General features: G+C 43.3%; 1 protein-coding gene across 1 annotated transcript in view; it reads right to left on the reverse strand.

Moving 5' to 3' along the window:
* ctnna1 (catenin (cadherin-associated protein), alpha 1) overlaps positions 1-25,579 on the reverse strand; it is a 238,033-nt gene that overhangs the window by 68,538 nt on the left and 143,916 nt on the right. Inside the window, exons 10-12 of the mRNA XM_063018999.1 lie at positions 13,919-14,011; positions 13,389-13,545; positions 9,404-9,604 (exon numbers count right to left, since the gene is read on the reverse strand). Of these exons, the coding sequence (XP_062875069.1) occupies positions 9,404-9,604; positions 13,389-13,545; positions 13,919-14,011 (451 nt within the window). The remainder of the gene's footprint in view (positions 1-9,403; positions 9,605-13,388; positions 13,546-13,918; positions 14,012-25,579) is intronic.

Raw genomic sequence — 25,579 nt, forward strand, 5'->3', positions numbered from 1 at the left:
CTACCACTGTCCCTAAATTCCATGTGCTTTTTTATGCCAATTAAGGATCGTTTCCATTTTGGCTTGGTTAAAGATTTTTGGTATAGTTTAGGGCTGGCACCGATCTGATACTCTGTATCGCATTTGGTCTGATATTGGCCCAAATCACTGGATTGGATATCGGAAGGAAAAAAACGTGTAATCCGATCCGATACTGTTGCTCAATGTAAATAACACTTAATGTAAATAAGGCCATTCAGAAATTAAAACAGAATTGAGACATACTGTATAATTACTGCTTAGTTGTTTGAGAGGAGAAATGACGATATCGAGTTGGTATCGGTAGATACTCAATTTGCAGTTGGTATCGGACATAAAGTGCTATCGAGCCAGCCCTAGTATAGTCTTCGGTATCACTAGAGATTGTCAGGAATGTGTAAGTATTTAGTACATTCAGTTAGTGCGTTTAATAGAAACAGGTATTCCGCAGGTATCACAGAGTGAGGGATATTAGAAGAATACTGTCCTCACAGTCAAGCATGTAGGTGGGTCAGTGATGTGAGGGTAATCTTGATCATGTGACTGGCATTGTGGATACACAGAAATACCAAGGTCTTTTGAGGTGAAACTGAACCTTGGTGATGACTGGACATTATTGAACCCTGATAATTGACTTGGTTAAGGATTCAAGCCTGAATATCCCCGAGTGGCCTTCTGAGTCTCTGGATTTAAATCCCATAGTCCTAAAATCCTTAGTGGGATTTAAAGAAAGCAGCTGCCGGACAGAAGTCATTAAACCTCTATCAGCTGGAAACTTTTGAGTGAGATGAATGGGTGACGATTGCACAAGAGAGTCACTTACCAAAATCACTTATTAAAGGTTATCAGAGCAAAATTATGTTCTACAAAGTACTGAGGCTGTGGAATTGAATAATGGTGCACATGGACATATTTAATGTTTTAAAAAATGCTTACACACTGATCAGCCATAACATTAAAACCACCTCTGTTTCTACACTCACTGTCCATTTTATCAGCTCCACTTACTATATAGAAGCACTTACAATTACTGACTGTAGTCCAGTTGTTTCTCTACATGCATTGTTACCCCCCTTTCATCCTGTTCTTCAATGGTCAGGACTCTCCCACAGGACCACTAGAGGTGGTGGGTCATTCTCAGCACTGCAGTGACACTGACATGGTGGTGGTGTGTTAGTGTGTGTTGTGCTGGTATGAGTGGATAAGACACAGAAGCGCTGCTGGAGTTTGCAAACACCTCACTGTCCCCTGCTGGACTGAGAATAGTCCACAAACCAAAAACATCCACCCAACAGCTCCCCGTGGGCAGCATCCTGTTACCACTGATGAAGGTCTAGAAGATGACCGACTCAAACAGCAGCAATAGATGAGCGATCGTCTCTGACTTTACATCTACAAGGTGGAACAACTAGGTAGGAGTGTCTAATAGAGTGGACAGTGAGTGGACACGGTATTTTAAAAACTCCAGCAGTGCTGCTGTGTCTGATCCACTCATACCAGCACAACACACACTAACACACCACCGTCAGTGTCACTGCAGTGCTGAGAATGATCCACCACCTAAATAATACCTGCTCTGTGGTGGTCCTGACCATTGAAGAACAGCATGAAAGGGGGCTACAAAGCATGCAGAGAAATAGATGGACTACAGTCAGTAATTGTAGAACTACAAAGTGCTTCTATATGGTAAGTGGAGCTGATAAAATGGACAGTGAGTGTAGAAACATGGAGGTGGTTTTAATGTTATGGCTGATCGGTTTATGTATCAATAATATTCTTTCTGTTTACTGAGACGTCTTGTGGTAGATTTTCATTCGTTCCTATACACATCACCACAATACCTTTAAAGTAAAGTGAGGGGGTGAATATTTCTGATTGCTTCTGTTTATCTTGAGTTGGCAATGGAAGCATTTAAATATACAGCCAAAGACACTCTAAAATAAAACACATTTGCCTGCAGCACTACGTGAATCAGATTTAAAGGCTGGAAAAACCAAAGCTGGTTTATAGCTCACTCCGGGCGACGGCATCACACCAATCTCTCGTCGCCGGCAGTCATCCTAGTGACTGTGTTGCTCTAAACATCCATAAGTAAAGAACAAGCTGTGATATTAACTGAGCTTAGAGAGTGAAACACTACTCAGGGTGATATATTAACAGCTGCTTTTACAAACACAAACAGGACGGCATGGAGGATATGTATATAAAGAACGTCCTGTATAAAGCATCAGAAGGGTTTCGCGGTCCAATCTGCTCATTAGTTGCTCCACATTATTTTGAGGCCACTTTCAGTTTAGTTTAGTGTTTAGTTTTTAACATCATGTCTGTCCTCGGGCCATGTTCATGGCAGGAAAGGTCGTGATCGTGTTGCGTTGCTTTAGTTTTGTTATTGACAGGAATTTTAGGAGTGTTTTTGCTTTTGTGTTGTTGAACAGTTCCTTTATGGTCTTTGCTGTCAGGATCTGTTGTCTCTCACGGTCATAAATGATACATTCCAGAATTAAATGTTTTATTGTTAGCTGTGCTTGGCATGTTGCACACTATGGGGCAGCTTCACCTTTTTTTATCAGACACATGTATGTTATTCTGGTTTATATAACAGTTAGTTCCGACCTTACAATCTGATTGGTTGAGAAGCGTTCTAAACGTGCTGATATTCGTGATAACAGCACGGTCTTTTCACACCACAACTGTATTACTCCGCTGACGCCTTGCCAGTAACGACAAGCTTCATGCAGACAAACGCGCACGCAGGCGACACAGCCTTTATTCCCGATCGCGTCTTAAATCCGTTATCTGATATACAATCTAGCTCAGTGTGTAGGGAACATAAATCAATTGTCTAATATATTGTCTAGTGCACTATGTTGGGAACATAAATCCGTGATCTGATACACAATCTAGTGCACTATGTAGGGAACATTAATGTGTTATCTGATATACAATCTAGCGCACTGTGTGGGGAACATAAATCAATTGTCTAATTCACTATCTAGTGCACTATGTAGGGAACATAAATCCATGATCTGATACACAATCTAGTGCACTATGTAGGGAACATTAATGTGTTATCTGATATACAATCTAGCGCACTGTGTGGGGAACATAAATCAATTGTCTAATTCACTATCTAGTGCACTATGTAGGGAACATAAATCCGTGATCTGATACACAATCTAGTGCACTATGTAGGGAACATTAATGTGTTATCTGATATACAATCTAGCGCACTGTGTAGGGAACATAAATCAATTGTCTAATATACTGTCTAGTGCAGGGGTTCTCAACTGGTCTCAGCCCGGGACCCACATTTTCTCATGGTCATTAAGTCGCGACCCACTTTTATAGAATACAAACCAAACAAATTTATTTTTGAAAAATAGCCTTCAAAAACACATTTAAACATACAGGGGTTGGACAAAATAACTGAAACACCTGTCATTTTAGTGTGGGAGGTTTCATGGCTAAATTGGACCAGTCTGGTGGCCAATCTTCATTAATTGCACATTGCACCAGTAAGAGCAGAGTGTGAAGGTTCAATTAGCAGGGTAAGAGCACAGTTTTGCTCAAAATATTGCAATGCACACAACATTATGGGTGACATACCAGAGTTCAAAAGAGGACAAATTGTTGGTGCACGTCTTGCTGGCGCATCTGTGAGCAAGACAGCAAGTCTTTGTGATGTATCAAGAGCCACGGTATCCAGGGTAATGTCAGCATACCACCAAGAAGGACAAACCACATCCAACAGGATTAACTGTGGACGCAAGAGGAAGCTGTCTGAAAGGGATGTTCGGGTGCTAACCCGGATCGTATCCAAAAAACATAAAACCACGGCTGCCCAAATCACGGCAGAATTAAATGTGCACCTCAACTCTCCTGTTTCCACCAGAACTGTCCGTCGGGAGCTCCACAGGGTCAATATACACGGCCGGGCTGCTATAGCCAAACCTTTGGTCACTCGTGCCAATGCCAAACGTCGGTTTCAATGGTGCAAGGAGCGCAAATCTTGGGCTGTGGACAATGTGAAACATGTATTGTTCTCTGATGAGTCCACCTTTACTGTTTTCCCCACATCCGGGAGAGTTACGGTGTGGAGAAGCCCCAAAGAAGCGTACCACCCAGACTGTTGCATGCCCAGAGTGAAGCATGGGGGTGGATCAGTGATGGTTTGGGCTGCCATATCATGGCATTCCCTTGGCCCAATACTTGTGCTAGATGGGCGCGTCACTGCCAAGGACTACCGAACCATTCTGGAGGACCATGTGCATCCAATGGCGGTGCCGTGTATCAGGATGACAATGCACCAATACACACAGCAAGACTGGTGAAAGATTGCTTTGATGAACATGAAAGTGAAGTTGAACATCTCCCATGGCCTGCACAGTCACCAGATCTAAATATTATTGAGCCACTTTGGGGTGTTTTGGAGAAGCGAGTCAGGAAACGTTTTCCTCCACCAGCATCACGTAGTGACCTGGCCACTATCCTGCAAGAAGAATGGCTTAAAATCCCTCTGACCACTGTGCAGGACTTGTATATGTCATTTCCAAGACGAATTGACGCTGTATTGGCCGCAAAAGGAGGCCCTACACCATACTAATAAATTATTGTGGTCTAAAACCAGGTGTTTCAGGTATTTTGTCCAACCCCTGTATATATGCATGCAAAGTGAATTTAAGAGCAATTTTTTTTAAGAAACTGAGGAGGACTATGCCAACTGCATGTATAAAAGTTACTACAATAAAATTAAATATCAAAACTGATAAAATTAAATATCAAAACTGCACAAAATAAATAAGGCCACAAAATTCGATATTTCACTTCTCTGCATATCTCTGCATTCAGGGTACATTAGTAAGAAACTGAGGAGGATCATGCCAACTGCATGTATAAAAGTTACTACAATACATTTAAATATCAAAACTGCATAAAATAAATAAGGCTACAAAACAAGATGCTTTCACCTAACCTGTCTTTTGTGGAAGTCAGTGAGATAGTTGGGCATGTACTTTACTTTTGATCAGTAGACAGAGTTACTCTCAGATCATGCTCAGTGTTCAACCTGTTTCTCTGCTTTGACTTGAGCTGGACCAAGGTAGAAAAGCCACTTTCACAAAGATAGGTCGTGCTGAATGGTAGGATCGTTTTGACTGCAAGAGTGGCGAGAGATGGATACTCAGCCATCACATCGCTGCACCAGAAGTGGGAAAAACGTACGTCGCCGAATCTCTTTTTCAGCGTCTGGTCACATGACAGCTCCACCAGCTGATGTTCTTCGTTGCTTGGCAACATGACGCTTTCCATGTTGACGCTGAAAGGGTCGCGTATCCAGGCATTAATGTTATCTCCGTGTCTCTCTGGGAAGTAGTCGTCAAACCGAGCTTGAAGTTTATTGAGATGCACCTTGATCGTTTTTTTCAAGTCATTTTTGGCCGTGGTGTGCAGCTGCTGTGCTTCCTGGCAAGCGTTTGGAAACATGTCCAGTCTGTCTTTGAATAAATGATTTACCCACAGTGTGATCTTTTTCTTGAACGCAACAATTTTGTCTGACTGTTCAAAAATGTTGTGTCCTTTCCCCTGCATAGACACGTTTAACGTGTTGAGGTGCTCAAAAATATCAGCAAGATATGCAACAAGTGCGAGCCAGGTGTCGTTGTCAAACAGTTCAGCATATGAGGAGTTATTCTCTGAGAGGAAGGTGGCGATTTCTGTTTTCAGTTCATAAAAGCGTGACAAGACCTTACCCCTCGACAGCCAGCGCACTTTGGAGTGATACAAAACCTGCATATGCTCAGAGCCCAAATCTTTACATAGATTTGAAAAGCAGCGGCTGTTCTTCGCACTCCGTTTTATGTGGTTTACCACTTTGATGACATTTTGCAAAGCTTCATCAAGCACAGGAACCATATTCTTAGCCGCCAGTGCCTCTCGGTGCAAAAAGCAGTGGTTCCAAGTCGCATTAGGTGCCCTCATCAGAATTTGTTTCACCACACCTGAATGTTTCCCGGTCATGGAGGCAGCGCCGTCAGTTGTGATTCCAACACAGTATTCCCAGCTTAGGCCCACTGAGCTCAAATACAAGTCTATGGAGTTGAAAATGTCCTCTGCTTTGGTAGTGGTAGGAAGTTCTCTGCTGCAGAGAAATTGTTCCTGCAAATCACCGTCCCACACATGTCTCACATAAACCAGTAAAATGGCATGGTGAGCTATATCCGTGGATTCATCCATCTGTAATGCGTAGTAAGGGCTTGCCTGGACGCGAGCTGTGGTCTGTTGTTTTATGTTACCAGACATGTCTTCAATACGCCGAGCTATAGTATCATTGGACAGGGGTATTGTTTTAAGCTTGTCTGCCGCTGATTGATCCAGCACCTCTCTTACCATGTCCATGGCAGCGGGTAAAATAAGCTCTTCGGCTATTGTGTGGGGTTTCTTGGCCTTCGCAATACGGTGAGCTACGTGATAAGACGCCCGGAGCGCATGTTCTTGTTTGGAGCAAGATGCTGTCAGACACTTCTGTGATACCTTCAGCTCATGAAGTCGTCTTTGAAAAAACTCCACCGGCTTGTCTTTACATGCGGGACGTTTCGTTTGTAAATGTCGCATTAGTTTGGATGGTTTCATGCTCTCATGTGCCAGCACTTCATTACAAATAACACACTGTGGTTTCTGTCCGTGTTTGTCCTCAATGAACGAAAATCCACATTTCAAATACTCCGGGTTATATTTGCGTTTCGCCATCTTGCCTCCGAACATCATCACAAATTTAAAGAGAAGGGTAAATGGCAAACGAATGGTGGTTACCATGGCAACGAGAATGCTGCGCGCGTCTGATGCGTGTCTCTCTCTGTCTCTTTTTTTTCCAGATAAAAGACGAGTACAAAATCAGATGAGCATTAATTATGTAAAACATTTTTGAAATGTATTTATTTTTTACAAGCTGTCCGCGACCCGCCCAGAACGTGTCCGCGACCCACTTTTGGGTCGCGACCCACCAGTTGAGAATCGCTGGTCTAGTGCACTATGTAGGGAACATATATCCGTGATCTGATACACAATCTAGTGCACTATGTAGGGAACATATATCCGTGATCTGATACACAATCTAGTGCACTATGTAGGGAACATATATCCGTGATCTGATACACAATCTAGTGCACTATGTAGGGAACATAAATCCGTGCTCTGATACACAATCTAGTGCACTATGTAGGGAACATAAATCCGTGCTCTGATACACAATCTAGTGCACTATGTAGGGAACATAAATCCGCGATCTGATACACAATCTAGTGCACTATGTAGGGAACATAAATCCGCGATCTGATACACAATCTAGTGCACTATGTAGGGAACATAAATCCGTGATCTGATACACAATCTAGTGCACTATGTAGGGAACATAAATCCGCGATCTGATACACAATCTAGTGCACTATGTAGGGAACATAAATCCGTGATCTGATACACAATCTAGTGCACTATGTAGGGAACATAAATCCGTGCTCTGATACACAATCTAGTGCACTATGTAGGGAACATAAATCCGTGATCTGATACACAATCTAGTGCACTATGTAGGGAACATAAATCCGCGATCTGATACACAATCTAGTGCACTATGTAGGGAACATAAATCCGTGATCTGATACACAATCTAGTGCACTATGTAGGGAACATAAATCCGTGATCTGATACACAATCTAGTGCACTATGTAGGGAACATAAATCCGTGATCTGATACACAATCTAGTGCACTATGTAGGGAACATAAATCCGTGATCTGATACACAATCTAGTGCACTGTGTAGGGAACATAAATCCGTGATCTGATACACAATCTAGTGCACTATGTAGGGAACATAAATCCGTGATCTGATACACAATCTAGTGCACTATGTAGGGAACATTAATGTGTTTGTAACGTGAACAGTTAGCTTAATAGCCAGTTAGCAGCTCCTAGAAGTTCTGTTATCACCCATAATCCTTTGGTGTGTGTGAGAGGTTTTTTATTTCTTTTTTTCCCTTTGGAGGTTCTTGCCTTTTTCTTCTTCTTGTTCTTACCTTCCTAAAATGAGTTTTTGCAACTTGGGATGTCTGCTTTGTAGTGTTAAACTTTATATTCGTTGTGGAACTACTTTTTGGCGGAAGGTATTGTCAATATTAAAGCATATTCAATATGAAATTCAGGGCTCCTTTGATTTATTTTCTTTCTTTATTTTGTAAAAACTGTTGTATAAAAGCAATAGAACACTCGAGGTCGTGTGTTATCGCGAATAACATCACGGCTGTGATGATCTACTGTACTCGCCTTCGGCTCGTGCCTGCGACCGAATCACAGCCGCGATGTTATTCGCGATAACACACGACCTCAAGTGTTCTATTGCTTAAGTGTCCAGTACTGCAACTTGCGTACACTGCCTGGTCCCGGCGGTTTTTAAGGTATGTCTGCATTTCTCCTCCAATAATGGGATTCGCTTCATATAATTCATTATTCTGGTGTGAAGTCAAAAGCTTTAGTTTCCCTTCACAACAAAAATCAAGACGCAAAGGGGGCGGGGGAGGGGCGGGGATCTGAATAACCAACTGTGGTATGAACATAAAAACATCCAGTAAGCAACACGTCCTAGAACCTAGAGGCAGATGAGCTACAAGAACAGAACACACTCCTGTTAACCAGGACCATAATCTGAGGTTACAGTGGACCCATGATCACTTGGTCTGATTCATCTTCTTCCACTCTGATGTTTTAACAGCTCAGGCTGGTGGTGGGTGGTGTGATGTGTGACACCCGTCGAACACTGAACGCCACAGCTCATCTGAGTGCTGCAGTGACCGTACGCATTTCTTAGCCTCTTAGGGTGACTACTTTACTTAAGAGGGCTCTCTGTCACCAGGTCTAAATCGAATAGAGCAATGTGGGGTGTGGTTGACTGGAGAGGTCAATGTGGACCTAAACCTTAAAGGAATGCTTGGAACCCCCTGTGAAATCCATGTAATAAAGAAGGCAAGGCTGCCAACTGGCCACTGGGCCAATGAACATGAGAACACAACTGATGGTCACTGCAAGTGCTACTCGGGAAGTCCCTGGTGTGTTGCTTAAGTACCGTGGTAAATATATATTTGATATTAAGAATGTTTTTACACCTAAAGTTGGTTTACTCTGGTCAGAAACAGTTGGGTGCATAAATGTGAAGCGTTTATGACTTGGTTCTCTCTCTTTTCACACAGAGAAGAATCCAAGCGTGCCAAAATGCATCAGAACAAACCGGGTGAGAACATTCACTCTTCTCATTGGTCAGATGGCTCTGAGGCGGGAGCAAGAAAGTGAATACTGACCCGGAAGAAGGTCCGGTGTTTAGGACAGTGTAAAGAACTCTACCTGTATTAGTCAGGAGTTTGGTGGCCTCCAGAACTTTCTCAGTGTAAATTCCGGGCTCGTAGTTATCCATCTCGGAGGTGACGACGTGGACGACACGGGCAGCTCGTCCTCGGATGGCGCCGGCGGTGCGGTCCAGCCCGTCCACGTCCCTCTCCTGCAGGGCGATCACGCACTTGTTTACGTCCTCCAGGATGTGGTTCTCTGAGACACAAAGAAATACAGAAAAACATTAGTAATAAACTAATTAATTACTTATTAATTTGGAATTTTGTCACCCACACTTTGACGAGTGCAATGCGGATCAGCCCTGTGTACGGAGAGACACACCCTGACAGCACTCTTTTCCCCAGGCGCAATCAATCAGCCAGCAGAGGTCGTAATTGCATTAGTTATGAGAGAGTCCCAGTCCGGCTTTTAATATCCCACCCCCTATCTGAACAACACGCCAATCGTTGTTCATGTGGCCGGCAGGCCGAGCTGAGACCTGATACGATGTATTCGAGATCCCAGCTCTGGTCTTCTAGTGTGTGTTTTTACCGCCGTGCCACCTGAGTGGCTATTTATTTGGATTTTTACACCATGTTTAACACGTGTGTGTCATTTTAGGGCAAGATGGTTAGATGGCTTTGAGTAAAAGCATCTGCTAAACGCGGTAAACTGTAAAATGAATAACTAAATTAAGCTTAAATAACCGAATCAGACTAAATGCATTCATCAGTTTCAGGTTTTTTTTTTTGTATATCCGCCCTATCCTGATCAGGGTCACAGTGGACAACACGTACATTTGGCTATACAGTGTACTACTGATATGAGTATCGAGTTCCAATGAATCATTCAGCTAAATGTGCCTTTCCACAAAAAAAAAACATTGACACTCTAGCAGCATCCTGAGCCAAGTGTGTCTGGTCCAAAAGAGGCTAATCAAACGCTCCATATGTGGCGCACACATTCAGAACTGAGGAGATACTGGAGGAATCATTATTCAGAGCTGGATAAAGAAACATTACAGGCCAACTCCATCTATTTAATTGCTCCTAAAAGCCTCATCTCCTCCATGTGCTGTTATAAAGAATGAAAGTCTGAAAATCTTAGTGTCACTAAACCCATTTTTACAACACATGGCTGAAGAAGGCATCAAAGGAACGGTTAGTAATGCTTAAAATGCTTCACATACAAGAAGCACGCTAGGCAGCATAATGATGAGTCTGGATCTGCTGCAGTTTTACCGGATACTAAACGCAGTGGAACCCCAGCTTCCATTTATGTTCTTTAATGTCAGTTATTCTGATGAATACCTCCTTTATCATGCATTGAAGAGCCATAATATTAGGACTGTCTCACAAAAATGTGCATGTGGCGGTCAGGGATCTATTAAACGTTAGACTAATAATGGTCGTTCCTCATAGTTCATATGTATCGAATGCGGTAGATCTGATCAGAATAAAGACCCGAAGCATAGCTGTAGCCTAGTGATTAAGGTACTGAACTAGTAATCGAAAAGTCGCTGGTTTAAGCCCTACCACTGCCAGGTTGCTGTGGGTGGGCCCTTGAGCAAGGCCCTTAACCCTCAGTTGCTCAGACTGTATACTCTAACTGTACTGTAAGTCTCTTTGGATAAAGGTGTCTGCTTTGTGCCGAAAACGTAAATGTAAATATTAAGGAGCTGGCATTGTTCGGTCCCCGGGCCACATCCGGCCTTTTTTTTTTTATTTGTGTTTGTTTGTGTGTGTGTGTGTGTGTGTGTGTGTGTGTGTGTGTGTGTGTGTGTGTGTGTGAGAGAGAGAGAGAGAGAGAGAGTGTATCCAGCTTCACTGTAATGTGTGAACAGAACTGAAAGTGCAACTGATATTAAGTGTAGTAGAGTTTTTAACAAGACATGGACATCTAAGTATGTATTTACTGAAGTCGGATGTAAAGCTGCATGTTAGATTATGAAGAACAGACCGCTGTGTTTAAGGATTACTATTGCAATCACCATTACGGTACTAAACACAGAGAAACACAAGAACTTGAACGATGCAGAGCGCTCACATCAGAGGCTTTACTAGATACATTTTGTTCACAATTGTTTTTGTGAAAGTTGAATAAATAGTGAAATAATGTTTTTACTCTGCAAAATTGCCATTGCTGGACCCCTGACAGACGCCCTTAATTGGTTGCAATCCTTTCAAACACAATTGTACATGGCTTTGAGTAGGAGCATCTGCTAAACGCTGTAAACCGTCAAATTAGAAAATAAATAGAGCTTTGTACTGCCTTAATAGCTGAGTCCGACAGAATGGATTCATCAGTGTCAGGTTTTTTGTGCCCACCCTATCCTGATCAGGGTGCATCTGGCTATACAGTGCACCTACTGATACAAGTATTGAGATTTAATAAATCAATCATTCAGCTGAATGTGTCTCGTCACAAAAATAAATAGCAGCATTCTGAGCCTCTCATAAAGTGCTTTTTTATTTATTTATAAACTGGAGGAGTCAAGACCAGCTTTGTAATTTCCGAAAAGAATATCTAACAATGTAGGGCAGTTGTAGCCTGGCGGTTAAAGTACGGGACTAGTAAGCAGAAGGTCGCTGGTTCAAACTCCACCACTGCCAGGTTGCCACTGTTGGACCCTTGAGCAAGGCCATTAACCCTCAATTGCTTAAATAAGGTGATTAGACCCCAAAGTAAATAGAAACAGCACTGTGTGTAAAATTTTGTTCACAATTGTTTTTTGTGAAAGTTGATTAAATAGTGAAATTATGTTTTTACTCGGCCTGATTCTCATAACTAGAGATGCAGGAGTACGGATACTAGTATCGGGTATTAGCCCGATACCGCGCTCATTAACTCGTACTCGCACTCGCAAACGAGGCTCCGATACTAAACATCCGATACCTTGTGCCTAGTGCACGTTGCTGCGTTAACGCAGGGATTTTCAACCTGTGGGGCGCGAGTGCCTGACATTACGAGATTTTTTACTTCTAAAACTAAAGCAATTAATTTTTCACCCACGGGAGACAGATTGAATTATTCTCACTGACCACGCTCACATGCACGTTTAATGTTATTTAGTTCCGTTTGAAAAAAAAAAAAAACCTTCAAAATAGAGCTAACAGCGAAGATAGAAAAGCAGCGACCGCTGTTATAGGACGTGTTTGTGTTCAATACTCTGTTCACAGTGTCGATACAAGTGATTCAGGAGTCGACTCATTGTAAGCTTCTTTTCTCAGTCATCTCTCCGTGTTTACTGTTATAATAAATGATGCGGTTGTAAATAAACACCAACTACTACAGAACATTTTGTGTGACTCGCTTACATTATAAAGCTCAGGCTTAATTATACTGGTTATTACCACAGAGCGGGAGCCGACTCAGAGTCGTTTACGATTTACCGAGGTGAACCACGAATGTATGTGCTGATAGAATCGGCTCAGATGGGATCGGACTGTATTATCCTTTTAAAGTAAATATTTCAATCAGCAGAATCGCATCGCATGTATGATGTGCACAACGTTAATTACGTGCGTTTATTAATGAACGTTAATTACGTTAGCTTGTCAGAAGCTTTCTCAATGATGTCTGTGCGGTGTTTTTTTTTTTTTTTTACAATTAGTGATGGCAACCCAAGCAACTGTTCCACTGCACTATTTTACACTAAAAACTACACTATTCCATAATGCTCCAGATTGCATCATTCTAAATAGGTATCGGTATCGGCGAGTACTAAAATACATGTACTTGTACTCGTACTCGGTTGGGAAAAAATGGTATTGATGCATCCCTACTCATAACATCTACTCCTAATAGTAACAGCTCATCAAAACTATAGTTTACTGCCTTTTAAAGAGATTAAATAAGTATAGAGTGGAAATAAGTTCAGCCTGTTGGTCCGGCCCTCCACAACAGTCCCAGCTTCTAATTGCCCCACCCCTGAGCTTGGATTTATCATCACGGGGTAAAAACTGATGCTAATCTGGTAATCAGACTCCTATGAACTTACCAGACACAGACAGGAAGTCATCGATGGAAGTAATGTCGTCGACGGCATCGGTCAGCACGCGCACCTGCTTCTCCCACTGCTCTTTAAACAGGTCCATGTTATCTTGAGCCACCTTGCTGTTGGGCTTGGCGGCCAGAGCCAGCGCTGCGTTAATCACCTGAAATAGCCAATCAAGACCAATTATCCCATCATTAGCGCGTGACAAAAAAGCCAGAAATCCCCGATTTGCATAGCTTGATTAGTACAAAACGCCTTTTACGGCGGCTTTCGGTGAACTGCCGTGCCCTCCGTATCAGAGAGAGAAATGCATTGTTTTTCGTGACTGAGCAGCAGCAATTAATCGCAGCTTGTTTTTAGCAAAAGAGGCCATTTGTCGAGATCAAAGCAGGGAGGATGAATGGAAGTAATTAGGCTAGAGATGAGAAAAATGGCACAGGCCGTGACAAAGCGAGCCAAAGCGAGTGCAGAGGAGGGCCAAGAGGGTGGAACGGGGGAGAGGCCAAATAGGGAGAAAAATGATGGCAGGTTACCTGAGGGCACAGGTTCTCCAGCTGCATGGCGGCCATGCGCACCAGCTTCACGCCCTCCTCGTTGTTGGAGATGGAGCACGCCAGGTTGGCCACCTGAAACAAAGAAACAATCGAGTCAGAGAAGAGCTGCAGCTGTAAGGAGCACGACATAAGAGGATCGGGACTGAACCCTGAGCCAAGTGTACACGGGGGTCAGAAAAACGATCCAAGACGCAGGCCCGGCTTCCTGTTCCTTTTTGGAGAGCCAATCGCTCCCAATAAGTCACTGGACTGAATGGCTGACTGTTCCAGGAAGAGAGACCTGGTGAGTAAATCACCGCTCTGCCACACAGCTGCTACCCTGGCAAAGCACGAAAAGTGAAAGCGGCGGGCAAACATCCCGGCTGCGTTCCAAAAAAAAGCCAATAGAAGGAATGCTGAGGCAGGCCGATGCGGTCCCCGATGGTCAGAGAATTATACACTGGATATAAAAAGTCTACAAACCCCTGTTTAAAAGAGACCATTCATTATTTTACTTTCCACCTTTAATGTGACCTATATCTGTACAATTCCATTCAAATGTACTTTTGGGGGGTGGGGTGGTACAACATAATCCTTATAATAATAATAACTTATAATGTGCTTGCATAAATATTCAAACCCTTTAACAGATACTTTGTTAAAGCTTTTAATTTTTACTTTCCTTTTTTTTTTTTTTTTTTTTTTTTTGGGTAGGAGTCTATCAGCATGGCACACTGACTTAATCTTTGCCCACTTCTCCATGCAAAAGCGTTTGGAGGCGTCTACCATGTACTGTCCCTCCTCAGGTCACCCCACAGATTTTCAAACAGATTTAGCTCTGGGCTCTGGCTGGGCTCTTTGAAAACGTTTGTTTGATTTGTTGGTTGGTTTGTTTGATTAATAAACAAACCAACCAACCATCCGACTATCTAACCAACCGTCCAACCATCCATTCATCCATACAACAATTTATCCATCCATCCAACCATCCAACCATCCATCCATACAACAATTTATCCATCCATCCAACCATCCAACCATCCATCCATACAACAATTTATCCATCCATCCAACCATCCATCCATCCATCCATACAACAATTTATCCATCCATCCAACCATCCATCCAACCATCCAACCATCCATCCATACAACAATTTATCCATCCATCCAACCATCCATCCATCCATCCATACAACAATTTATCCATCCCTCCATCCATCCATCCATCCAACCATCCATCCATCCATCCATCCAACCATCCATCCAACCATCCATCCATCCGAACAACAATTTATCCATCCATCCATCCATCCAACCAACAATTTATCTATTCAATCAAGCATCCATCCATCCCTACCATCGATCCGACCATCCATCTAACCATATAACATCCGTCCAACTGTCCGTCCGTTTATTCAACTGTTTGTACGTCCATCAACCAATCATCCATCCATCCATCCATCCAACAAATGATTCATCCAACATCAGTCCATCCATCTATCCATACGACTATCCAATGATTTATCCATCCATCCATCCGGCCAACGATTTATCCATCCATCCATCCAACCACTATGCATCCAACCATCCAGCAATTTATCCATCCATCCCATCCAACAATTAAACCATCCAACCATCCATCCATCCAACCATACATCCATCCATTTAACATCCATTCAACCAGCCATCCATTTACCATCCATCCATCCATTTACCATCCATCCAACTGTCCCGTCCGTATGTCCATCAACCATCCATCCATCAATCCGACCATCCATTCATCTGAACAATGATTCATCCAACATCCGTCCATCCATCCATCCTTTCATCCCATTTAACCAACAATTAAACCATCCAACCATCCATTCATCCAACATCCATCCATCCAACCATCCATCCATCCATCTAACCAACCATCATCAATCCGACCATGCATCCATCTAACCATATAACATCCGTCCAACCATCCGTCCGTTTATTCAACGGTCTGTACGTCCATCAACCAATCATCCATCCATCCATCCAATCATCCATCCATCCACCCATCCAACCAATGATTCATCCAACATCCGACCATCCAAAGATTTATCCATCCAACCATCCATCCTACCACTATGCATCTAACAATCCAACAATTTATCCATCCATCCACCCAACAATTAAACCATCCAACCATCCATCCATTTAACATCCATCCATCCAACTGTCCCATCCGTATGTCCATCAACCATCCATCCATCCATCCATCCATTCATCCGAACAATGATTCATCCAACATCCATCCAGCCATCTATCTGACCATCCAATGATTTATCCAACCATCCATCCATCCAACAATTAAACCATCCAACATCCATCTTACATCCGTCCAACCATCCGTTCGTCCATCAACCATCCGACCATCCATCCATCCGACCAATGGTTCATCCAACATCCGCCTGTCAGTCCATCCATCCATCCGACGATTCAACGATTTATCCAACCATTCATCCATCCCATCCGACAAACAATTTAACCATCCATCCATCCGTATGTATAACATCAGACAAAAGATGCATTCTTGCTAAGCATGAGCTGCAGAGCATCTGGCATGTTCTGCTTTGGACGACTTTTAACTGCATGACTGCGCAGCACTTGAACCGTCATTCAGCTTCACAGAAAGCAGCGGCGCTGGAATTTGCCTTCGTGTGTCACAGATAAAAAGAAAACAAGCACAAGTACATCCAATCCTTCCAGCTGAAATACTTTAAATCCTATAAAAGCAGGAGGTACAGGAACGTCCCGGCTCCGTGTGCTGGGTATCGATCGTAGAGGAAGGACTGATATTTGGGCTGCTGAGGTTTTGAAAGCTGCACTGGGCGCTTTGTATAGATCTACGTTTGCTGATAAGAAGAATCTGCTGAATGTGTGAGAGGACTTACAGAGCTTTGCACACAATGAATATAAATGAACCTTCTCGGTTCTTTTTTACTAAAGAAGCGTTTGAAAGATATTGCTTCAGCAAAAATGCTTCCAGCTCTCCGTGAGTGCTGAAATGAAACCAACGGACCGATTGTTCGACTTGAGGAGCGGAGACTCCGGTGAGGACTGAAATGAGGACCGAGTTACATTTACATTGTCTAAAGCGACTTACAGTACGGTGACAGTATATTGTCTAAGCAATTGAGGGTCAAGGGCCTTGCTTAGGGGCCCAACAGTGGCAACCTGGCAGTGGTGGGGCTTGAACCAGTGACCTTTCGATTACTAGTCCAGTACCCTATCACTAGGCTACAACTGCCCTAGAGTTATCTCAATGTCCTATCAGTCTTTGCCCTTACAGTTGAAGTCATAGATATTTTAGAAGCTACACATTCCACACAGATAAACTTTGTAGGTATACAATGACTGACTGTAACCTATTGTTGAACTGTACACTAGTGCAGTAGACAGTCATCTGGCCCATGGGAGTCACTTTCAAGTAATAAATGGGGTTGGAGGTTTGGGCGGGACCTCCGATGGGGTTGGAGGTTTGAGCGGGACCTCCGATGAGGTTGGAGATTTGAGCGGGACCTCCGATGAGGTTGGAGATTTGAGCGGGACCTCCGATGAGGTTGGAGATTTGAGCGGGACCTCCGATGAGGTTGGAGATTTGAGCGGGACCTCCGATGAGGTTGGAGGTTTGGGCGGGACCTCCGATGGGGTTGGAGGTTTGGGCGGGACCTCCGATGGGGTTGGAGGTTTGGGCGGGACCTCCGATGGGGTTGGAGGTTTGAGCGGGACCTCCGATGAGGTTGGAGATTTAAGCGGGACCTCCGATGAGGTTGGAGATTTGAGCGGGACCTCCGATGAGGTTGGAGATTTGAGCGGGACCTCCGATGGGGTTGGAGGTTTGGGCGGGACCTCCGATGAGGTTGGAGATTTGAGCGGGACCTCCGATGAGGTTGGAGATTTGAGCGGGACCTCCGATGAGGTTGGAGATTTGAGCGGGACCTCCGATGGGGTTGGAGGTTTGGGCGGGACCTCCGATGGGGTTGGAGGTTTGAGCGGGACCTCCGATGAGGTTGGAGATTTGAGCGGGACCTCCGATGAGGTTGGAGATTTGAGCAGGACCTCCGATGGGGTTGGAGGTTTGAGCGGGACCTCCGATGGGGTTGGAGGTTTGAGCGGGACCTCCGATGAGGTTGGAGATTTGAGCGGGACCTCCGATGAGGTTGGAGATTTGAGCGGGACCTCCGATGAGGTTGGAGGTTTGAGCGGGACCTCCGATGAGGTTGGAGGTTTGAGCGGGACCTCCGATGAGGTTGGAGGTTTGAGCGGGACCTCCGATGAGGTTGGAGATTTGAGCGGGACCTCCGATGGGGTTGGAGGTTTGGGCGGGACCTCCGATGAGGTTGGAGATTTGAGCGGGACCTCCGATGAGGTTGGAGGTTTGAGCGGGACCTCCGATGAGGTTGGAGATTTGAGCGGGACCTCCGATGAGGTTGGAGATTTGAGCGGGACCTCCGATGGGGTTGGAGGTTTGGGCGGGACCTCCGATGAGGTTGGAGGTTTGAGCGGGACCTCCGATGAGGTTGGAGATTTGAGCGGGACCTCCGATGAGGTTGGAGATTTGAGCGGGACCTCCGATGGGGTTGGAGGTTTGGGCGGGACCTCCGATGGGGTTGGAGGTTTGAGCGGGACCTCCGATGAGGTTGGAGATTTGAGCGGGACCTCCGATGGGGTTGGAGGTTTGAGTGGGACCTCCAATGAAAAGAGCAAAAAATTGGCTAATCAGTCAGTCATTGTATATCCAACAATCTGTTCATCAAAGTTCATCGCAATAATAGAATTCCTTTATTTGTCATGTATACATATACAACTCGCTTTTATTTTTGAAAGCTAGGGTCAGAACACAGGGTCAGCCATAGTACAGTGCCCCTGGAGCCGAGAGGGTTAAGGGCCTCGCTCAAGGGTCCAACAGTGAATGCATGGCAGAGCTAAGATTCAAACTCTCAACTCTTTGAATTGATACCCTAAAGCTCTACCCACTAGGCTAACACTTAATAACTTGGGGACAGTGGTAGCCTAGTGGGTAGAGCTTTGTGCTGTCAATCGGAAAATTGTTGATTTGAATCCCAGCTCTGCTATGCAGCCACTGTTGGGCCCTTTAGCAAGGCCCTTAACCCTGTCTGCTACAATGGTCAGGGATATGCAAATTTTGTTGCACTGCACTTATGTATATATATTTATGACAAATAAAGCCTTTCTTCATCTTTAAAGTCTTGGCTTAATACGCATCACTGCCGCTAGAAATATGAATAATTCCTCCGACTCTTCAATATGGTTGAAAGTATGTGGACAGCTGGTCGTTAGATGCTCATGCTTTTTATTGATGCCCAGCGAGGTAAAGTTCAAGACTGCGTTAATGGTTTGAATACGGCCTCTTGCTTCTCATAAAGAAAGATCGTAATGCTATGCATGCAATTCTGAAAAAGCTGCATGCTTTTAACTTCCTGGCAGCAGTTTGAGAAATGCCATTTACTAATTTAGCCTTGAAATACTCATGTGCATGGGGTAAACGATGGGTGACCAATCATAAATCTTGACAGGAGAATCGTGGGATCTGCTTGGTGAGCGCCATGTGCTGGGTGCTTTGAAAAGTGAATAAACACGGATAGAAGTTTAGTTTGGACCATGGACCAAGTTCATGGCAGGAAAGGTTGTGATATGCATTTTTATAGGCTATTCTTTTGGATTTAGTAAGGTTGTGTTGGTTGTCTATGTATGTCCATTATGTGTGTTGCTATAGTTTTAACATGGCTAGTAATATTGAACCCACTGGCAGTCAAACCCAATATCACCACATACTAGAGATGGACCGATCGGGGTTTTTGGCACCGATTCCGATCTCCGATCTCCTTTCAGGGACATCGGCCGATAGCCAATTCCGATGGGGGGGGATTAGCAGTAAATAAACTTAAAAAGAGCCTCACAGTAAAGATAAACCGGAGCAGCGCGCGCGTGTGTGTGTGTGTGTGTGTGTGTGTGTTTGTGCCTTTAGAAGAGACGCTTTGTTCACAGTATCGCTATAAGTGATTCATTGATTCATGAGTTGATTCATTTTTATGTGAAGCGTAAGTTTCTCTTCTCAGTTATCTCTCCGTGTTTACTGTTATTAATTCAATGTCTTGGTTTTAAATAAACACCAGCTAATACAGAACATTCTCTGTGGGGGTCCTGTGGGGGTCCTGACCATTGAAGAACCGGGTGAAAGCAGGCTAAAAAGTATGTAGAGAAATAGATGGACTACAGGCAGTAACTGTAGAACTACAAAGTGCTTCTATATGGTAAGTGGAGCTGATAAAATGGACAGTGAGTGTAGAAACATAGAGGTGGTTTTAATGACTTCTGAGGTGAAACTGAACCTTGGTGATGACTGGACTTTCCAGCAAGACGATTTAAGACATACAAGCCAACTAAAGCTTGGTTAATTAATCAGTCCTGGAATATCCTGGAGGGATCTAGTCTTCATATTTAAATCCTATAGAAATTCTTAAAGAACTGCATTTAAAAAGCAGTTACAGCTTAAAAACCATTAAACTTCAGTAAGCTGGAGGCTTCTGCATGAGAAGAACGGGTGAAGGTTCCACAAGACAGTCAGAATCTTGTTAGCACTTATCAAAACCCTTTATTAGAGGTTATCGTGCGAGTCTGAGGTAATGCCAATTGAATTTGGATGTAGATGTAATGCCTGAGTGTGTGGTAGGCCCAAACATCTGACCATGTGATGTTTCCAAACGAACATCAGCATGAAGGAACTGTATCGAGCGCTTCCTTTTCTTCTTCGATCGGCCGTGCTGATTCATTCTGACACTCGAGATGTGCTTCATTAATGAAAATGCCTGTAGGATTAAGGTACGGCTGCAGGAACACTGAACGGACAGAAATAAATCCGAAAGCCGGCGGCGGCTTCGCTGAAATGTGTGTGATGTGGAGCCAAGTCGGTGTGTTACTCATCTAAGCCCTGCGTGAGGGAAATTGTAATTGGACAGTAAAAGCGGGGAAGACTACGTCTGTCCACCCTGTATAGTTCACACAGTGCCGGATTACAGCCTGGCAATTTGTAAACAGAACAATTTGTGTTCACAGTTATGAGTCAATAGACGCTTGATTCGAACTGACAGAGAAGCTACAGATCTCTATATGAGCATTCAGACTGCTGATTTGAGACACACCCTCAGTGTGCATACGTCAGCTATGTTTGGAGTCATTAAAACATGTATTCCCTGCACTGATTCCATGTAAACAAACTCCAATGGGTCAGTTACAAACACCAAGCTGACTGGTTGGTGCAGCCTAGTGGTTAAGGGGCTGGATTGCTAGGGATGTAACGATACACTCTACCCACGATGCGATACGATTCACGATACTGGGTTTACAATACAATTTTTATCCGATTTAAAAAAAAAAAAAAAAAAAAGAATAATAATTATGATTATTTAAGTTTCCTTTTATTATTTCTTTTAAAAAATAAAATAACTATTTATGCTTATCTTTTATTTATCTAAATAATGGTCTTTTATTTCTGCTGTAGGTACAAACTATGCCAAATAATGCTTATTGTGTAAAAAACTGAAATGAGATTTTAAAACAAATCCAACATTATATAAATAAATGTATAATACAAATAAAAAAAGTATCCTCACATAAATACATTTGGCTGGAAAATGACCTACTTGTAAATTGCCGTCAACCAGGAGAGGTGAACAGCGCCAGTGCCCTCTGCTGTTGAAATGAATAACCGATTCGAATCGTGGCACATGTGCACCGATTTTTAACTGTCTAGTGGTGCATCGTTACATCCCTATGAATTACTAATTAAAAGCATTATGCCAAATTTTCTTGCAGTACAAGCTGCCATCATCCTAGCAAAGTGTCCACTGTTCCATGACTTTACACTTACAGATAACCACTTGTACAGATAATCCAGGGACTTAAGGCTCCAAGTCACAATCCTAACAAATGATGATCTGAGATCTATGAAGAGCCTCTTAAACTCTTGCACCGCTTGCAAACCTTTGACTTGAACCAGGATATGAAGCATGGAGCCGTTAAGGGTTCTCAACACTAGTCAAGGTTGCTTCAAGGGCTATTACGTACAGTCATGCTTTGATGCGTCATGCTGGGCATCTCCAAGGGTTTGGCATGTGTTCAAGGTAACTATTATATGTATTAGCATTTTTATATACGAAAGAAAAAAGTAACTTCAAGGGTTCTCATGGGGCAAAGTGGTTTCTCTTTTAAAATAATGCTTCATGGGTAATACAAGTGGTTTTAGAGAGCTCTCAATGTCTCAGTAGGACAGTAGTGTGTGTAATACAGGGTTTTTCCTAACAGTTCTAACTGGCTTTGTGCTTTCCATGATGATACTGGGTGTCAGATCTCTAATAAAGCTGACATTATTAATCATCAATTTTAAATGTAATACACGGCACGGCGTCTTCAAAGAGTCACCTGAGCACTGTGGGTTCTTGCATATATCTTCTAAATTAGTTCTAAATGGGCAAGGCTGCTTCTTTTATCTAGCAGGGCTTTGCAGGTAATAAACGATGACTTCAAAGCTGCTTTCATATGATAGGTGGCAAAACCGCTTCACGCCGGTCTGCACGACTGTTTTCCTACAGAGTGAGGCGGTGCCACTCATCCTGTAGCACACCTCTGACAGACAGATTCACCGTTTTCAATCTGATTAAACTTTGGTGTCATTTACTTTGAGTCTAAATATTTGGGTAGAAATAAGCTGGATATAAATAATCTTGTTTGGGTCGTTATCTACTCATTGGTTGACATGTTAAACTCAAATATTGCTAGATGACACTGTGGTTTCAGTCTGTCTAACCCATATGTCAGCTTTTAAGCTAGACAGAGGAAGTTCGTTCCACCACTTGGGTGCTGAATCAAGTCGAGCGACACTAGTGGCTCGGCGGTTGTGCGGTACAGTTGGTTGGTTGAGTTTTATCGCCATTATAAACTCTGTACACTCACACCTAGACGTTCATTTACAGAAGTATTAATACATAATCAATTACTACTTAGACTGTATTGCTATGCTTAGAGCATGATTACCAGTAGTCACATTTAAATATTTCAAGACCTCCAAAACCCAGTTCTAGCTGGTTTAGACCAGTTCTCATGTTCCAGCTAAGAAATCTTTGTTAACAATGGAATCTGATGGACACTGAAGGGAGTATAAAGAGTGATTATTTTTCTTCCCTTATCATCACACTCTCCGAGTTACTATGTGAGAGTTTGTCGGTGTGATCCTTCTCTACAGACATGAATAAAACTCATCTCTACTCATAATCCAGTTTCTGAGGTATTTTTTCCACCACACTAGCGAAACAAAGCTTTTTAACTGGATCTTTCATTTACTCGTCTCCAAAGGACAACCTTAGATATTTTATACAAAACTGCATGTGAATAAACTGTTGATTGCTTAAGCTGCTTAGCAAGTGTTCTGATGATAAAGAAATGCTTAAGGTTTGGGTTAACTTGGCAGTTAAGGCTATTTGACATGCCAGGGCTATAGAGGAATTTCCATTTTGGGAGGTGCCAGTCCAGTGTAAGTTCAACTGTTCCACACCTGCACAAATGGGGACACATGGAGTTTAGCATAGCTCCCTGTACATGATACGGCCCTGTGTGGGAATCCAACACTGCAGGGGATAAGAAGTGGACACAGTTCTTGTCATGAGCTAGGTGAAATTCGTCCTGTAGTAATAAAGGGTTCCAGTTGGATTTCTTCTAGACAAGGAGGTTGCTCCCAAACGTAGTTATTTAAACACAAATCAGCTTCCTATTTTGGATGTTAATTATTGGTCAAAATTGGCCAGATATCTTTAAACCTACTAGAACAAAGTATACAGAAAGAATGGGGTCATTTCCCACAGGTCCTGCAATGTGTGATCTCTGGGGCTGGTCCAGGCCTGCACAAGTGGGGACGAATCCACATGGAGCTTATAGTGATAAGAAGTAGCCTCAGTTCTTCTTACGGCTAGGTGGGATGGGAACCTGGTGTGTCTGCACCAAAAATGACCAGAACTTACAACAGACTTTATCACAGACTGGACTGAACAATGAAGAACTCCAATTATTTAATTATTTATTTATTTATTTATTTTTGCTAGTTATTACTTTCAGTTCAATTTAATTTTGTTTGTATTTCATTTTTCATTTTCATTTTCAGCATTTAGCAGACGCTTTTATCCAAAGCGACTTACACGATGAGCAATTGAGGGTTAAGGACCTTGCTCAGGGACCCAACAGTGGCAACTTGGTGGTGGCGGGGCTTGAACCGGCAACCTTCTGTTTACTAGTCCAGTACCTTAACCACTGAGCTATCACTGCCCAGATTTGTTTAAATTCTATTTAAGTATTCTATTGAAGTATCCTCCAGGCCACCCAAGAAGGATGGGTTCCTGCTGAGTCTGGTTCCTATCAAGGTTTCTTCCTGTAATTTTAAGAGGGTTTCGCCCTCGGCTTGCATGTCTTTGGATTGTGGGAGGAAACCGGAGCTCCCAGGGGAAACCCAGGCAGACACGGGGAGAACATGCAAACTCCACACAGAAACCACCCCACCTGGGGATTAAACCCAGGACCTTCTTGTTGTGAGGTGACAGTGCTACCCACTAAGCCTTTCGATTTTCAATTGGGTGAGGACATTGCTCCCAAACACGTCTTTCTAAACACACAGCTGCTTCTTCCAAGCAAAAATGTCTGAAGTCAATACTGGATGTTAATTATTGGTCAATATATTTGAACCTACTAGAACCATGTACATCCACAGCTTTAATGCTTCACTAATTGCTCAATCTAATCATCTACACACCAACACTGCTAAACGTGAGTCCTGATATCTCAGTGTAGGTCATCTCTGGCTTTGCTGTCTAGCACAGAAAGCTGATGAGGCACAAATGAGTCTCAAAAGACGCTTTATGTTCCTGAATCGACCACAAATCTCCTGAAAATGAGGCCCTGAGGAAACTCATTCCATTATACTTTTGCAAAACAACATTTTCCGATGCGCTATAGCGAGATGCGTCCGGCATCCGACTCTGTAGGTAGCGGACGTGTTTCCAGCTGTGTGGATGTTCTCCGGCGCCATTCAGAGACAATTTGAGAGCGAATTAACAGCAGCACGGCAACCGGATTTGCTTTTGCTGAACGCATAATCTGCTAACTGGCGTATACGTAAAAGCAGGAGCAATATAAAGGAACGTCGCAGCAGAAAGAAGTTTGGCATAAAAGCAAACAAAACAAGCAGCCGACAAGAATCAAGTCTCGTCCTGGCTTTAGTCGTGGTATCCCACTGTCGAGCAAAATGAAGAGTGCTCCTACGCCAGGAGTTTAAACGCACATAAGAGCTCGTTCACAAATCGCAGATCATGCATTCAAGCGGCCGCCTCCATGCAAAATGCAAAAATGAACACCTAGAAGCTCTAACTCGATAAAACATTCATCAGCATGAAGGAGCGCTCGGGAGCAAAGCTGATTCTGAGTAATGAAATCCTGACGAGCTCCTGGGTGACTGTGGGACTTTCTTTGCAGGACTGATGCTGTTCTGTGTACAGGGTTTATTTCTTGTTTTTGTTTTGCAGCAGGAAACTGCATTAATAATGCAGAAGTCAAAAAAGGGGAAGGG

Source organism: Trichomycterus rosablanca, chromosome 1, assembly GCF_030014385.1.
Source record: "Trichomycterus rosablanca isolate fTriRos1 chromosome 1, fTriRos1.hap1, whole genome shotgun sequence".
Classification (NCBI taxonomy): Eukaryota; Metazoa; Chordata; class Actinopteri; order Siluriformes; family Trichomycteridae; genus Trichomycterus; species Trichomycterus rosablanca.